The sequence below is a fragment of the Aythya fuligula genome, chromosome 16, assembly GCF_009819795.1.
Source record: "Aythya fuligula isolate bAytFul2 chromosome 16, bAytFul2.pri, whole genome shotgun sequence".
Classification (NCBI taxonomy): domain Eukaryota; kingdom Metazoa; phylum Chordata; class Aves; order Anseriformes; family Anatidae; genus Aythya; species Aythya fuligula.
Genome location: NC_045574.1, coordinates 15,359,824 through 15,376,645, shown reverse-complemented (window position 1 = coordinate 15,376,645; position 16,822 = coordinate 15,359,824). Strand labels below are relative to the sequence as shown.

The 16,822-nt window shown below is 51.7% G+C and overlaps 1 protein-coding gene across 1 annotated transcript; it reads right to left on the bottom strand.

Moving 5' to 3' along the window:
• On the bottom strand, positions 1–15,506 carry TM9SF4 (transmembrane 9 superfamily member 4). Its single transcript, XM_032198373.1, has 18 exons — positions 15,423–15,506; positions 11,955–12,068; positions 10,315–10,414; positions 9,737–9,905; positions 9,529–9,658; positions 8,153–8,276; positions 7,663–7,781; positions 7,360–7,471; positions 6,779–6,849; positions 6,067–6,199; positions 5,420–5,501; positions 5,239–5,314; positions 4,828–4,911; positions 4,477–4,652; positions 4,086–4,149; positions 3,391–3,510; positions 2,753–2,842; positions 1–2,357 (listed from the first exon to the last, which is right to left on the bottom strand). Exons 1-18 carry the CDS (start codon positions 15,504–15,506, stop codon positions 2,208–2,210), a joined length of 1,998 nt encoding a protein of 665 aa, XP_032054264.1. The 3' UTR covers positions 1–2,207.
• Positions 15,507–16,822: the final 1,316 nt, after the last annotated feature.

Here is a 16,822-nt window from a genome sequence, read left to right as displayed (position 1 = left end):
TCAAAATGCCTCGACCGGCGGCGTTTTAATCACAACACACAGCAGAATACAGGACATGCCACACTGGGAGAAGCTTCAGTGCTCCATCAAGTTTACCAGGAGAAAAATAATCAGGGAAGAAACTGGAACGTGCTCCAGGCTCTGCTTCTGACTGAAGCCACACAAAGACCACAGAGGTGCCACGGCAGGCTAAACGTTACGAGAAGAAAATCAAAGAGGTGGCTTGGGAGAACCCAGAACAGGACAATGGCAGATTTATTTACAGTAGGGCACAAAGAATACATACATTAATTAAAAATTACAAAGAATACAGAGAAAACACTCCGGGGGAAAGGAGAGAAATCAATGCTGGCTGAGCCTCTCCACGGGTGGGGATAGCAAAAAAAAACCAAAAAACAAAAAATCTCAAAGATCTTAAATCAGACCCGACGCAGTACTCCACAGCACAGTTGGCTCGTGCATCCCCTGCTCTCTTTTTTCCATCCTTGATTCCTGGCTGATCAGACTTTGGCATGGCGCATGGCTGAGGAAATTAGGCAAGGCCAGAAAGACTTGGGGCTGAGGAGGAATCAAACCATCCGTGAAGCCAGCTCCCTGCAGGGAGCAAGGCCATCAGTACGAGACACAGGTCCCTGTGCGGACCCAGCGGAAACTCTTACAGCAAATTTGGATTAAAACAGCCCCAAATCCCTCAAGTGCATGCATCAGTGCTGGTAACAGGGAGGGCTTGGGACAGCTGTGTTGGAATGGTGTCACCTGGGACAGCCGGTCACCTGGAGGCCTCATTTCTTACTACAGGAAGAAGCAAAACCAGATTTTTTTTTATAGATCTCATAAACCACCACACCTCTGCCCTGTAGCCCCGACTGAATCCAGCCACTCTGGGGATGGAGGGAGCCTTCACTGCAACGTGGAAGTTTTTAACTGGTAAACATCATAAATGACCAACATAAAACTTCAAACCTCGCTTAAAAAGATCTTCCCAGGGGCTTATTCAGGCATCAAGCCACAGAAAAAGAGGAGCCTGCTGCAGAAGAGCCCACACTGGCTGCCCAGAGGACTTAGACCGTATTGTGGAGAACAAAATACAGCTGAGGGGGCGTGAACTTCTGTTCCCTGGAGGTAGAGAATCTAAGAGAGGAGAAGAGAGCAGCAAGAGCAGCTGGGGAACAGGGCAGGCAGTGAGGCAGCCCGCTTCTGGCAATGGGAGAACTCCTCGGGGCCTCTCCCCGTCCCCAGCCCCTTCTGCACGGCCGCAGCCGAGGCCCAACACTGCATCAGGTTGCTTGGCACTAACGCAACGGCGGCGCCGACTTCAGGCTTCCCAGAACCGTGGGGTTCCCAGGAAGGAAGGAAGCCAGCCCCGTTTCCTCACCCGGCAGGAGGAGAGCTGTGGACACCACAAGCCCCGGCCGTTCCCCCACGCATCCTTCCAGCGGCGCGTTCCAGCACCCAGCGCGACCGCACGCTTCCAGCAGGACGCTGCGTCCCGCTGCGCCTCCCGAAAGAGGAAATCCCACCCTCCCATGCTGTCCAAGGCCAGAAGCTGGGAGAAATGATGCTGAGGGTTGCAGTTCTCCAGCTCTCTCACGGTGAAATTGCACTTCCTAGGCTCCGAAGGGCACCTCCATCGAGCTGTAAACAAGCTGATGCCAGGACTTCTGCAGCGAGAGCACGCCAGACCCATGCTGGGTGAGCCTTTAGGATCCTTTTTGTTTTGCCACAGTCAAGTTCCCTCTTCTGCGCAGACGTGAAGGCAGGAAAGAAATCCAGTCTGATACTTGTCTGAAGAGTCTCCCTGAATCCTAGAGCACCCTAGGGGCTGGAAGAAAATGCTTTCACAAGTGTTTCCACTGCTGTCTTAAATCCATTCATCATCAACATAAAAAAAAAAAAAAAGATGAATTAGCAAAAAGGGGTTTGCTTATACAGAGGGATATTTCTCTGCTAAAAAACTCCCTCAAATCTGGAACAGGATAATAAAGTTAAAATGTAAGGTATCTACAGGCCCCTTTTCCCCCCAGAAGTAGCCCAGAATCCATGTACACTGTGCCAAAAGTTACATTCCAAAATGAGGAGTTATTTATTTCTCTTGTCACTCTCCCACTGGATTTTGTTTCCTTAAAAGAATTGGGAGAAGATGTCTCCTTCGCTCCCGGGAGGACGTGTATTCGGAGGTGTCTGCTTTCTGCTGGCTCTGTGCATCTTCAGTCTATTTTCACTGCGGCGTAAATCTTCCGGACAAACATGTAGGCTGCATAGAAGCCAATGGTGCCAGTGAGGAGCCAGAAGGACAGGACCATAAGGGCGGTGTAGCCGAAGTACAGTAAGGAGGGAATGAACTCAACAATATCCAGCTAAAACAGAAGAGGAGTCAACAATAAGTGAAATCATGTTCAGAGGTAGCACGAATCAGCTCCCACACCAGCCAACATCCTCTACAAGGGGCATTCAGAGTAGAAGCAACCCCCTCTGCTCAGTGCATTATTGTTCAGCTGAGAAGTCCCCTTCAAGAGAGGGGCTGGGGACCACTGCTGCTAACTGATCACTCCACACAGGTCCCTCAGGCAGGGGCTTCAGGTCCTTAAATCCTGCTCCCTGCTTTGGAAATGCCATCAGCACAGCTGGCTGCTCAGCTGCTTTGTGCTAGCACAGGGACGGACTCGCACTGGGCAGCCCTGCCATTTCCTTCCCCGGATCCAACAATCTCTCCTAGAGAAGTGTCACTTTGATACGAGAGGGGTGACAGTACCTTGTTCACAAAGTAGAAGATGGCATAGATGAGCACATAGAAGGCAGATCCTCCAGACACCAAGAAGGTCCTCCACCACCAGCGGTAATCCTGACAGGGTAAAAAGCCTCAGCATTATTCCACAGCCTTCTCTTTTCTGCATCACCACTTCCACTGGCTCAGGGGAGCTGTGAACTTTTTGGGACTGGGAGAGCATTACCCATTTTCCTTCAAAGGAAAACCACAGTTTGGGCATGGGGAGCTACTTTGTCACAGAATTATTTCCAAACAAGGACAGAAAACTGACAGTGAAACATGCCAGGTCAGCATCACAGCACTTGCTACCAGAGACCATGGCTCAGCCTTTGGCCCCGCATTTCTCTTCAGACATAGATGGAATTAAATGGTTTCTTTGGAAAGAGATGTCAGCTCAAAATACTCTGCTCCCAGCAGAATTGCCTGCATGAAACCACAGTTCCCAGCCTAGATGTCAAGTAGCTTCAACTCTCCTTAAAGTCTAGAGGTGTAAAGAACAATCACACCCACAAATCTGGGCCGTGCTAGATTTTTTGCCAAGCAGCAGCAATAACGTGACCTGTGCTTTGTCAGGAACGAGCGTGCACCCTGAGCTACTGAAACTATGACAAGGGAAACCTCACCTCAGCACAAAGCTGGAAGTACACCATGACAATGCTGATTTGTGAGCAGGATACCACCAGGATTATAAACACCAGGAAGAGAAAGCCAAAAAGGTAATAGAACTGGTTCTCCCAGATTGCCTGAAACAAAGACAGAGCAAAAAAATGTTTCCACGCTTCTGTAATCAATTGGCAAATGTGAGACTAACTTCTTCCAGCTAACATAAGAAAAAGAAATGAGGGACCCTCAGCCCCGTAGAGATGAGGTTCAAGTGAATTTCCCAAATGGACTGGGTTGCAAAAAGATACCCAAAGACAGCTGTGAGGCAGCTTGCTCACCCCCCTTCATTCTCCGAGCAATGGAGCAGCAAATTCCTCCATGTCCACAGAAGGGTGAGAAATCAGCAGCTGAACATCTTAAGGTCGGGTCCCCTCCTTGACACAATGTTACAGTGAGCTTTATCTTCAGCACCATCCTTCAAAAGAAGGTTCTGCAGACATCTCCAGGTGTTGTCAGCCATAAGACTGTCTGCAGAGACCCACAGCCCAGCTCTCTCTAGGAACAACACTGAAAGACCCGGAGGGAACCTGTCAGCCCCTCCAGTAAGTACAGGAGTATGAAATTGCTCCAGGTGGGTTCTCCCTCCCTTTCAGAGGCATACTGGCTTTGGCACTAGAGGAATCCTATTCAAGAATGAAGTGGGTTAAATGCTTACACTGAAAATGAAGAACAGTTCAATGAACATAGCTCCGAAAGGCAGAATACCAGCCATGAGAATCCTGCAGAGCAAGAAAGAGAAACTGTAAGCAGCACAGCATAACTGTCTGGCCATTAGAAGCTCCCTGTAACCACCCAGAGCACTCCTAACAGAAGCTCTACAGCTCCAGATTGCTAGAATAAGTTTCATGCAGTAAATGACACAGCTGCTCCTGTTGTTGGGCACATTAATCACGTCAAGATTAAGCCTCTGATACTGCATTACTCAAGAAAACACCTCTGTGACCTGGCTGTGTCCGGACACCAGCAGAAAGGTGACGGTCAGCAGCCTAAGAGAACTGAGGGGATGGGGCTTAACTCACCACATTTCCTAGACACTCATCACTCACCCGACAAATTTGTTCATATACCACCTCTGCTCCGGGATCTGCCTGGGAATCTGGTTGGTCCGCACGGGATTGTCATACGGCTGCTTGCGAAACCCGAAGTAGTACCCAAGGTAGACCAAGGGCAAAGAGATCCCAAACCACATGCAGAGCAAGGCCACCATGGTAGGGAAAGGCACCTGGAATCACACGGAGTCATAAAAAATCAAGTTCATCTGCCCTGGAGACTGAAGTCACTGGCCGGCCCAACTCACTGCACTGGCACCCACATGAGAGAGGTGCTGTGAAACTCCCCAACAGCCCAGTCACCCGCCTCCCACTCCAGCAGGCTCCCAGGATGGAGGAGGTACCTACCGCTCCAGAGGAGTGTTTCCCCCAGATGAAGCAGTTCAGGACAAAGCAGATACCGAAAACGACACCCGGGTACAAGGTAGCTGTCTGCAAGAGCAAACGCAGGGTAAGAGAAAACACGGAACATTAACCAGATGCTTCTTTTAATGAGTCCACTGCTGGGACAAAGCACACGTGGAGAAAGCATCCCTTCTGCTCCCGCAGCAGATGAGGATCTCAGGCAACCCTCTTGCTTTGCAGCACTACATGCTCTGGTGTTTACCCTTTCATGTAAAGCTACGAGGACTCAACCCACAGAGAATCTCTGCAGGTCCAGCCAGCGTGCACCCAGCCACCCACAAATTCATGGGGAAATTAACCCCAGACCTTGCCATCGTCAACCTGGACAGGCAGCACAGAACACCAAAAACTCACACAAAAGGCTCCCTTCTTCCACCGATGTCCTTTCAGAGTCCGGTATAAGCGGCCAGCGAAGAACCCACCAAACACCCTGGACAGAAACAAGCCAAGACAAAGAAAATGAGCTTTTATTGCTGGGGAAAGGGAGGGCAGGTGGAGGCAGGACAGTTCATTTGTGGAAAGCAGTGACACCTACCCCATGAACATGAAGAGGAAGCAGGCAGTAGTCATCAGTGCACCCCGGCTAGAAGGTGACAGCATCCCCAGCATGGCAACAACTGCGGAGGAAAACCAGGACAGAGCACAATGGCTCTGATGCACACGTGCCAGCCTGCACCTGGAGGCCAGGGGCCACCCCACAGGCTGAATGCAGCCGCCTGGGATCGCCGCCTCCTGCACAGACCTCATTTCCTTCAAAGCATAACATAACGCACCCACAGCCTCCAGCACTGGCCAGAGAGAAAGTCACAGCTTTGCTCTCAAGCTACAGACCATGCTTTAGCCTCACTGCCCAGAGATTTGAGCAGGTGCAGCTCAGAAGGCAAAGCACACATGCAAATGTCTCTCAGCCCATTACCACCCGGTGCCTGTTTCTGCAGAATCCCTGCCTCTCATATCTTGATTACAGAAAATACAAACTCAGAAAGCATCTCTCAAGCTGAAGGCATCTGTCTAGAAACTCAGAAATGCTGAGCACAGGGTATGGCCTCCATCAGGAAGCAGACTCATGTGACTTCACTCAAGCTAAGGTGAGCCTAGACTGAAGCTGCAGTTTGGAGCTGCAAACACCCCTGAGCACTGCTCCTCTTGTTACGGCCACTCCGTGCAACACGTGCCACTTACAGATGACGATCAGGATCATACAGAAGAGCTGAATTCCAGAACCCAGGAGGGAACTGAGGATCATGGGATACTGTGGAGGCCTGAAGACATCTCCGTGCACAAGTTTCCAACCAGATTCCTCCATGGTATCTTCCTGTAGCAACAAGAAGAGAAGGTATTTAAATATGGTTTAGCAGTGGAAATAACGGTCCCATCACAGCCACCCCAAGAGCCTAATTTCCTTATACTAGTTCTACAGATTCCTATCATTTAGTTAACAAATTTCTTTTCTCTTGCACTTCAGTCAGTTAAGACCTGAACTGCCAATGCCAGGGCACGTTTATGGAACTGTCAGCAGCCATTACCTCGGTACAAAGACATCTGTACTGGCAATTTGCTGTTGTATACAGAGTGGCAAAGGCTATCACAGAACCACATCATGGAACAGTTTGAAAGAACCTTTAAGGATCAGCTGCATCATCCCCCTACTATAGGCAGGGACATCTTTCGTTAGATCAGGTTCCTCAGGGCCCCATCCTGACTCTGAATACTTCCAGTGATGGGAAGCGTCCTGAGAGCACATTACAGAACCACCTCTCCAATCTTCAGGGTTCAAAGAAAAATGGGAGGCAAGGTGGGAAGAGATACTACAGCCACATCTTCAAAGCAAATCCCTGCTCATCTCTGCTTCCCTCCCTCTGTGATCCCAGCCCCAAGAACAAACACATCATACAATGTCATCTTCTTTGTTGTAGTTGGCAATGTCCTTCCGGAGGGTGCGGATGATGATCATGCTGAGAATACCTGAAAACAAGTACAGGTTAGCTCAGAGGCTCCTGTGTGGCCCTGCTGCTCTCGTGCTGTGCCACCACACTCATCCCACCACCACACAGCTCTGGCTAGGAGAGGAAGTCTTAAATCATTACTCTTCTGCCCCAGCCTACAGCAAAAACAGAAACAAAGCCCCAGGGAGTAGGGAAGGCAGAATTCCAGCATGAACAAGGCACTGTGGCTTTCCTGGTTTTGCTTTTTTAAACATAAAAAAAAAAATAAAATAAAATAAAATAAAAAAAAAACACATCAAGCATTCTACTCCCCCAACTACCCCAGTCAGAGCACAAAAGCGGGTAGCAGCCTGACCCCACAGGGTACTGCCCGAACCAGGAGGTTTTATACATGTTAATGCTCATTTCCTGCCCTTTCCAAACAGGTTCAGCCGTGGACACTTCCTCCTTGAGCTACAGGCAACTGAGGCTTCCAGACAATTCCCTGCACTTACGGTAAAGCCTTTTTCAGCCCACACATCTCACTCACCCGAAAGGAAAAAGACGACCACAACGGAGTTGATGATGGAAAACCAGTGGATCTGCACATCGCTCATGGTCAGGTAGGTGTCCCAGCGGGAGGCCCATTTAATGTCGCTTTCCTGAAAGAACAGCACGGTGTGAGCAGGAGCCCTTTGGACACCCCAGGACCTATCATTGCCCCGGGTCTTCTCACACCAGCACCTTCCCAATGTGTTCCACAAGAGCCGTGACAAATACCTGGAGCACGAACTGCCAGCCCATGCCAGGCAGGGGCAGTTAGCTGCCAGCCAGCTCCCCACTACTTCCTCACCTCCCAGTGGACAGAGTACGTGAAGAGCATCTGGTTCTCCTTAGAGGGATCGATTTCCTGAGGGGCAGAGCCTGTGGCTTCAGGTAGGGTGCACATCCCCTTCTCATCAGCCTTCAAGTCTGTAACAGAAAACAAGGCACACACTGGGTCAGACCTTCCCTGAGGCACCACCTCTCCCGCTGATCAGCCTGGCCCCAAGTTCAAGGCACTGTGCCACTATTCCTCCAAATACTGCAGGGCAAACATTCATTCCTTTCCCAGCTGCTCTGCAGTTTGCAAAACTGTTCTTCCAATCAGTAGTGAACAGCATAAACAAATTTTATGGAAAGATATTATTGTTACAGCTAATATTGTTCTTACAGTTCAGACCCCCTCCTTTCCGTGCCCTGAGGCAAGGAAGTAACAACTGGCACTGGTACATCGGCGTGTGTTCAACACTTAGCCTGCAAGACATTCTTTTCCCTTGCTCCCCTCCCTAAAAGTCACTCACCTTCTTGTTTTATACTCTGGGGAATCACTTCAAAGCGCACAACCCTGTAGGTGGGCTCCTGGTTTTCTTCCACATCCTCTCTGTGGTAGTAAAGGATGAAGGAGAGGTGGTTGTGCAGGTAGAACTAAAACAGATTGACATTAAATATAACGTTAGCCACCCGAGAGAGGAACAAGCAAAGTTTAGAAGCAACTGGAGAAAGCAGTTTCAGTGCAGAAAAGGGAAGACTCCCACTGTTCCCAGATACATTGTGCCATAGGGCGAGATCAAGCTCACACTGCCAAGTTTAAAAGAACAAGAGGAGAGAACACAGGTATTGAAGAGGTGACACCTCAAACACTCCCAGCATCAGTGACGAGGTCCCAGTCTATTTCTGGCCCAGACAATACCGTTCCATTGAGATCCATCTCAACCTTGCACTCAGGGGAGACTTCAGTGGCAAATAAACCACAGAATTTATGTTGGAAGGACCTCAGTAGCTACAACCTCGAGTTTCCTGCTTGCTTTTTTCTAACAGATAAATATTAATCAGCCTGCTGGTGCTCACAGCTGCCCTAAGCTTGTACTTTCAAAAAGCTCTTACATCACCTACGGCAGGAACAAAGTGCAGCAGCTCTCTCTGCAGGCACAGAAAGTTCATTCACCCGTAAGAACTTATACTCAAGCAATCAGAGCCATGTGTGCAACTGAGATCCTGACTATGTTAAGAAGATAAATCAGTTATGTCAAATACAGACAATCTTTAAGGGACACCATTTAAAAAAATATATCTGCAGGAATACACATGCTAAATTTCCATTTGCAAACTTAAGAAGCTTCTTCTAGATGGTTACAAACAGGATATTTTTTTTCTTTTTACAATTTGCCAGTGCTTTTACTTTCTAATATCCCATACCCTTTGCTCCCCTTTGGTAATTAGGTTTCTTTCACCCACAAGCAATTGCTCTGCACTGAAGGAATTCAGATTGCCACCTTCCAAATCAAACTTCCAGCCACATTCCAATCTACTAATAAATGTTAGAATAAACACTAATAAATACTGCAGTGTTTTTTTTTTTTTTTTAATACAAGATGCTCCAAGATTGTTAAAGATCAGCCAGGCTTTGGGGTACAACACCTTTGGTCTACTGTAGGGAAACCACTCCACAGGTACATCCAAAGCCTTATGGCAATTCCATGCTAGGAGCTCTGGTTGTCATACCAGCATTCCAGCACCTGCCCTCATTCTCTTCCGTCAGAATACCTCTTGTATTTCTATTCTATACAAAAATGTTGGTTGCATTTGTAACCCTGATGCTCTCTGGTGGATTTCCAATGCTCTGAGAGACTCCCACCACTCCTCTACAGACCCCTCAAGCAGCACCCAGATTCTCTACCTTGTTACCGTCCATAAACCCAAGCCTGTATCCATGCTCGAACTGCACATCCTTCTCCTTCTTCTTTTCCTCTTCCTCACGATTGGAATAAAACTCCAGCCGTGTGGCCACAGGGAGGTTATCAGCAATGCTGAAAGCACATATTTCAGATCAAATTTGTCCACAGCACAGAATCCCCAGACACAAACCCCTGCTCCAGGTGACTCACAGGTGGACGTAGTAATCCTCCCTGATCCGCTCGGCGATCAGCTTGCTCTGCTCCACGGTCAGAGTGACCGGCTTGTTGGGAAAGTTGCAAAGAACTTCACATTTCTTCTCCACGTTCATGGAAACCTGGAAAGGTGTATTTACAATTCGATCCCCCCGGAGAACCTCACCTGGAAAACAGGAGAATAGGAGCAGGGTTTAAGGCTGCCAGGCTTCCTGCCACTGATCCTGCCACCCGGTTTGCAGAGCACTGTACAGCTCGGGTCATGAGAGCAAGTCTGCTTCGTTACCACAGATGCAAAGAAAAAATTGCAGGGCAGCTGCCTTTGTTGGAAGTACCAAGCACTACGTATGACTGGTTAACTGCTCCCTCCTTCAAGTAAGTTGTTTCCTTTTTCCAGCATACGGACATCCCAGTTTGCAAACTGCCAGCGTATAAAGAAATAGAGGGAGCAGGCTCTCCACAAACAGTGTATTAGAGAGGATGCTTGCAATTCCTTTTCCTCCTTTAGATATAATCCCAGCTCATGAGCAGCAGCCCGTTTGTTGCTGGGAGCATGCTGTTCAGAGGATACGTACCGAGATTCTCAGCCTTGTACGTTATCTTGGTGGGCTGGCAGAAGGGCAACGAGTAGTACTCATACGGTAACTGCGTTCGTGAGCTGGTGAGCTTCACAGCCTGGAGGGAGAAAGGAAGGATTATCCCCATGACAGGGCTCAGTTTCCTGCCCTCTGGTAAACACACCTCTTGTAAGTTCACTTTTGTAAGAAAGGAGACAGATATTCCTCCTGCACAGTTCCTAGTCACACATTCTCTACCCTAAAACTTTGGGTGGCATTTCAATCACAGAGAAACCCTTGAAGAAAGAAGCATGGCAGATTTCGTTTTATTTTGACAAGTTTTTTGACTTGGTGAAGTCCCACAAAACAACAAAGAGCTTGAAATAGATTCAAGAATCAAATTTCATATGAGACTGTAGTTATTTCCTAAAAAAATAAAATTAAAAAAAAAAATAAATCACATTTCACCAGACCTAGAGGTCTGGCCTCCAGCTACACAAAGAGTTGCGCAATTTTTGTCACTGGAAGAAAAGCCAGAGGGCCACCAGATTGGGAAGACAAAGGGCAGTGACAAAACCCAAACAATTCTGGAGAGTTCCCACAAATCACACGGCACAAGGGAAGCGCGGACAGACACCACGATGGCCAAGGCCACAGTTGCTCAGAAAAACAGGAGTGTTTTGTAGTGCAGCCAAGCTCCTTTATTGGAAGAGCCGCTGGCAAGCACGCTGACTTGCCTTATCACTTGAAGAAGCATTTGGCTGATGAAATCCCTCTGAGACCAGCCCCTCCAATACCCCCTCTTCCAGGAAGCTCACTGTAGCCACAGGCAAATCGCATTTGCTTAAAAATAGCCAAGGTCTGGCAGCCTGCAGCCAGAGAGCAAGTTGTGTCGGGCTGGGCTTCACGTGGGAGCATCAAACCTCAGCAGCCCCAAGGGTGCTGGATTTTGCTGAGACAAGAGGCCACAGCTTTAGAAAAATAAATGAAAAGGGCTATAAATTGCTGCTGTCTGGAAGCGAGGCCTGGCTTCCTCCTGCACAGAAGCAGTGGTTCCATCATTGACTACCAGCAACGTTGTAGGGGAACAGCTCTGCAGCAAGCCTGGGCTGGAAGGTCCCAACACTCAAGGACAAATGCCTGCTCCTGGAAAGGGCTTAGCATGGATTCCACTTGACTTGAAGACATTCCATGTGCAAACTGGGTAGAAGAGAGCACTGAAAGAGTCTGACTCGACTGCTGCTTTACCCTACCATCCTCAGGCTCATCCTCCATGAGTATTGTGGGAGTCAGTATGGTGCCCGAAAAAAAATCTGGTTAAATTTGCTTCAAAAGTGCAGAAAGAGCACGCTCTGTGGCCAAACAGAGCAACAACTTGAGGACTTCGGGGCAACTGCTGAAGGGATTCGGTAGAAGAAATCAGAAACAAGAAAGAGAATCATGCTGGGAATTGCAGGGTGAGGTGACAACAGTGAGCACTTGCGGGCTGCTTATCCCCAACACCCTACATGAAGGTAAAAAAGAGAAATAATCTGCACCAAAATTTAGTAACAGGATCGATCCCAAAGTTTGACTTGCCTGTCCCAGGTAGCTATGCTGATATAAACAAGGAATAAAAAACTACACAAAACAAACAACCAGATCCAGGTTCCTCCCACCTTTATTTCCACAGGATCATTCCGATGGAAGTTGATAGGAGCCACACCAGGCACATAGAAAGAATCTGTACCACGAAGCCACAACAGCAAGACCAGCAAACACCTTAGCCTTTCCTGCAAGAAGGAGGAGAAATATTAACATACTTTTATATTAACACTAAAATATAGATCTATGTAATACTAAAATAGCAAAATAAACACCAGAGAAATATTAGATATGGGCAAGAACACTGAAAGCATTAACCCCAGACGTTACAAAACCTGTAAGGCCGACGGATTAAAAGCCCAAATTCAGGAAAGCTTTCTTCACTTCGTTTTGTGACTCTCACTGGGTCACTTTCCACTCTGCCTGGTTCTTCACCCGCACTCAGGAAAAGCTCTGGCTTTGCTGAGCTGCAGGGAAGATGCGTTTAGCTGTAGCGTTTCACTCTGCAGGCTGTCATCTGACTTCTCTACTCCCACCCACCCAGCACACTCATGAGGAGCGGCACAACCCCGTGGAGAACTGGGCACCAAGCCTGGCACGGGATTACCCTGCCCAGCAGCAGCTCTGGGGCTGCCCCACACGGCTGCCCGTGGGGTGGTTCAGCAGGGGCTGGGCACATCGCCTCTCCTTCCATCCCACTCTTTTCTCCCTGCCCCTCTGGGCCACAACACAGCTCAGCGTCAGGGAAAAAAGAGCTTGCAGGATGGCAAAAACGAGGACAGAGCTTTGGAAGGCGCTCAGAGCCACACGGGCATGTGGAAGATGAAGTTTGCGATGACACCTCTGGCAGAAATCAGGCTCTCCGCACGCAGATGACGATGACTCAGGCAGCACCGAGCAGCAGAAAAGGCAAAGAGGGAGACTGTGGAGAGCGCTGCCAAGAAAAAACATTTGGTGACAAGAAACGGGAACACTGCTACGCAACAGGTGGGGCCGAGTTTTGAAAGTGAAATTCGAAGGAACGTTTCCAACAAGGGCTCCTCTGCAGCCAGCTCTGCCTGGCAGGGCACGTGCGGGGAGAAGCTCGGAGCCTTCCCGAGCAGGATCTGAGCTCCCAGACTGACGGACGAGCTGCTCCTCCAGCAGTGAGGGTGGCAACGTGGGCACGTGCCCAAACACCTGCACAGCTCCCGAGCCTCCCCCGGCAGTTGTTTCATTTCAGATGCCTGCAGGGCAGATCCTCTCCTGCGCAAGATCACAACTCGCAGCCCTGCTTTAGCTGAGTCCCAGAGCCCCGGTGAGGCGCAGACTTCAGAAGGCAGGACGCTGCCTTCGTGGCCTTCCCCGACTCTGTACGGTTCAAAAAGCTTGCATGAAAAATCACTCAGGTAGCTGTCTTTATTCTAAGGTGCCAGGGAATTGTACAAGGAAGGAACAGGCAGCACAGCAGACACGCACAACTCCAGACCAGGACAGTTAGCCCAGGGGAACAGCCGAGAGAGCAGCCAGCACCTCACCACAGGGCACCACACGAGCACGAGGCCACCCTCTCAGCAGCGACAGGCACTGCCTCGTCCCATCGCATGAAATCCAGCCCTCCCGAAGCCTGGGGACCTCTATCAGTGCTGAAAACATGACGGGCAATCCCCTTTGGAAATCCATCCCTGTGATTAACTTTGGAAGGAAGCGCTTCTCAGTCAGGGTGGTTTGACTCGAGCCTTCCTTGCGGCCGTTCTCTCAGTGTTTCTTGTCCTACGCACAGGCAGCAACAGCTCGCACAGAAACCCTTCCAAGAAGCTGTTCATTGATAATTATCAGACTCAGCATTTGCAAACAATTCCTGGACAGTTTCTTTGATTTATCTCATTAAGAAAGATTTAAAAATACTGCCTTTTTTTTTTTTTTTTTTTCTTCTGAAGACTCACAGAAGCCTTACCAAACGCTGCCAAAAAAGCGGGGTTGTCACACTACACCCCAGCCGGACCCAGCTGAAGACCCCCCCCCCCCCCCCCCCAGACACCTTTCTGTGACCACACACATGCACAGTTCGCAGGCTCTGCCAGTGCCAGAGTCCGAATTCCAAAGTTTCCAAAGTTTCTCTAGGGGAAGGGGCAACCAGGAGCCCGAGGCACCCTGCCAAGGCACTTCAGCATCACCCAGCGCAGCCGGGTGCCCCTGCCTGGCTCCTGGCAGACGTTTTCTAGGTGCTGCCAACACAAAGAAGCCTTCGAGCAGCAAGATCCAGCCCCCTGCAGCCTGGTGACACGCCTGGCACTGTCTGGGCTGGCTCACTGGTTGATAATTCACCCCGGAAGGTGAGAACACAGCAAAGGATTTGCTTAACAGGGAGAAAAGGAAGCAGGAAGCGACAGCAGCGGACACGGTATGAATGAGATGCCAGATAAGGCTGCATCTCCTCCACAGAGGGCACAAGGTACAAACCGAGGGCTGCTAACTTTCGGTTTTGAGGAAAACCGGGGGGAAACGACCTGTGCATGGCCCCTCCGGGCAGATCCACACCGCCCTGAGGACCTGGTCCAATTACCGAGACTTTTTGATATGAGATCAGAAAGGAACGAAGGGAATCACCCACTACTACAGGGCAGGAAACACAGCCCCACAGACACCAGCACCCCAAGCTCCTCGATCAGCATCAGCTCGGTGATCAGGATGTTGGCAGCGCCCACCCCTCGCCCTGCCAGGTGCCAGCCTGCCTCCTCGGGTGTCCCTCAGGGCCGTTAGCACAGGCCCAGCTTTATTATTGCCTGCTGGCGCTCAGAGGAGGCACTGAGAGGCTCTGGGAAGGAGCCAGGCGCTGCTTTCACACCCATCTCTCAGAGCCCCTTTGACGCCAGCAGGGCTGCGAGCAGCCTCTGCCCCTCGTATGACAGCAGGACACCGGGAGATCCCCCGGAGAAACCCCTGCAGCTCTCGGAACGAGCTCGGGCCCTGCCTCCTCCCTGCCGGGGACAGATCCAGCACCGCGAAACGCTGCCCAAAACCGAGCACCCCACGCCCTGACCCCTCCGGTTCTCCCCGGGTTTCCCCTCCGGGACTCCCCGCAGCCCGGGGCCGGCCAGCAGCCCCCGTCCTCCCCCCGTAACCCCGCTCCTGAGGCGCCTCCTCCTCGGAAACCTCCCCCGGAGGCTCCGGGGCCGCTCGCTGCTCCCCGGGGCGCTGCCGCCGGGGCCTCCCCTACCGGGCACAACCCCGGGGCACGGCTCGGGACCGGCACCGGGGGTGGAGGAGCGAGAGGCCCCGCTGAGAAGCCGCAGCGGGCCGGGGCAGCCTCCCCCCGCGGTGCCCGGGGCCGCCCGCGGCCTCCCCGCCGAACCGGGCCTGGGCCGGGCCGGGGCCGCACCGGGAGGCTGCGAGGCCTCGGCCCGACCCCGGGCGCTGCCTCGGGGAACCGGCGGGGCTGCAACCGGCTCCGCGCCCCCGTCCCCGTCCCGTTCTGTCCCGTTCTGTGCCTCCGGTCCCGGCCCGGTTCGCCCCCCCCCGGCCCCGTCCCGGCCCCGCTCGGTGCCCGCCGCCCCGCTCACCATCGCCGCCGCCATCTTGGATCCACGTGTCGGCGCTGACGTCAGCGGAAGCGGCGAGCGGTTGGCTGCGGGGCCGGTTGCCATGGCGACAGCGGCCTCGGCGGGCCCGGCCCGGCCCGGCCCGGCCCGGCCTGGAGCCGCCAACAGCGGGGCCCGGCCCGGCGCTAACGGGAACGGCGGCGGGGGGAGGAGGAGGAGGAGGAGAAGGAGGGAACCGGGGCGGTGCTGGGCGTGACGCGAGGGCCTCGCCGCCATCTTTGCTGAGGGCAGAGCCCCGAGCGTGGGCACCGAGGCCTGGGCGGGCGGCGGGGCTGCGGCACAGCCAGGCCCGGCCCGGCCCTCCCCGGATCGCGGCGCCGCGGGACGGCCCCGGGAGGCACCGGCAGCGGCAGCAACCCCGGGGGAGGCCTTGGCAAGGCCCCGGGGGCTGAGGCTCCGTCTGCAGCCGAGAGGAGGCGCCTCCGGGTGGCGGGGAGAGCTCTGGGCCCGCTGTCACCGGGAGCGCTGCAAGGCTGGGGCTGTTAAAATACTTTATTGAGTGTAAAAAAAGCTTCTCGAAGCTGATGTAAATGCGTAGAAAAATGGGGTTTGTCTGTTTAAATGAGGAAAAAATAATCAGTCCTGGAAGGTCGGTGTTGGAAGTAAAGAACGGCCTTTAAAAGCATGACTTCCTCTATTCCTCTTCCCTAAACGCCCCGCCATGAAACACGAAAAACGAACAAAAACATGAAATGAGCGGGGAAGGGACGTGTGGCTCGGGGCTGGCAATGCAAAGCAGAGGGGCTGAGGTCTGACAGCTGTGGGCGAGGCAGAGGTGCTGGAGCAGAGCGGAGCAGCCCCAGAGCAGGGCCCAGGCTCCAGGGAGGGCTCAAGGAGGTTTTTTGGGGGCAGAGCGGCAGGGTTAGACCCAGCACATTGCTAAAAAGCTAAAAGTATATGCGTTTCTACTCCCTGAAACACATGCTGCCCTCCTTGCTGAAGTAGCTCACCGAAATTTGCACGCAACAGATAAGTACCACAAAAAAAAGTACCAAAAAAAAAGTACAAAATAATAATAATAATAAAAAAAAACAGCAGGGCTTTGGGAGAGGCTCGTTGCAGTAACGCTTCAAGCCAAGCTCCCTGAGACAGAGACGAGCTGAGGTGCCAAAGGGCAGCACCCGGTGGCAATCCCTGGGGATTTCACCCTGGGGATTTCACCAGCACAGGGGCACGGGTGGCTGGGTTGTGCGGGCGGGGGGCACTGCACAGCACACCCAGGACAGGGCAGCTTTTCAGCGAGCACGGTGCAGCACAAGCACCTACTTCTGCAAAACAGCACGATAAGATCTCAGACGGCTCAAAAAACCTATTTCTTTTTTTTTTCCCTCTGTAGCCGAAGCAGCCGTGGCCACAGCCCT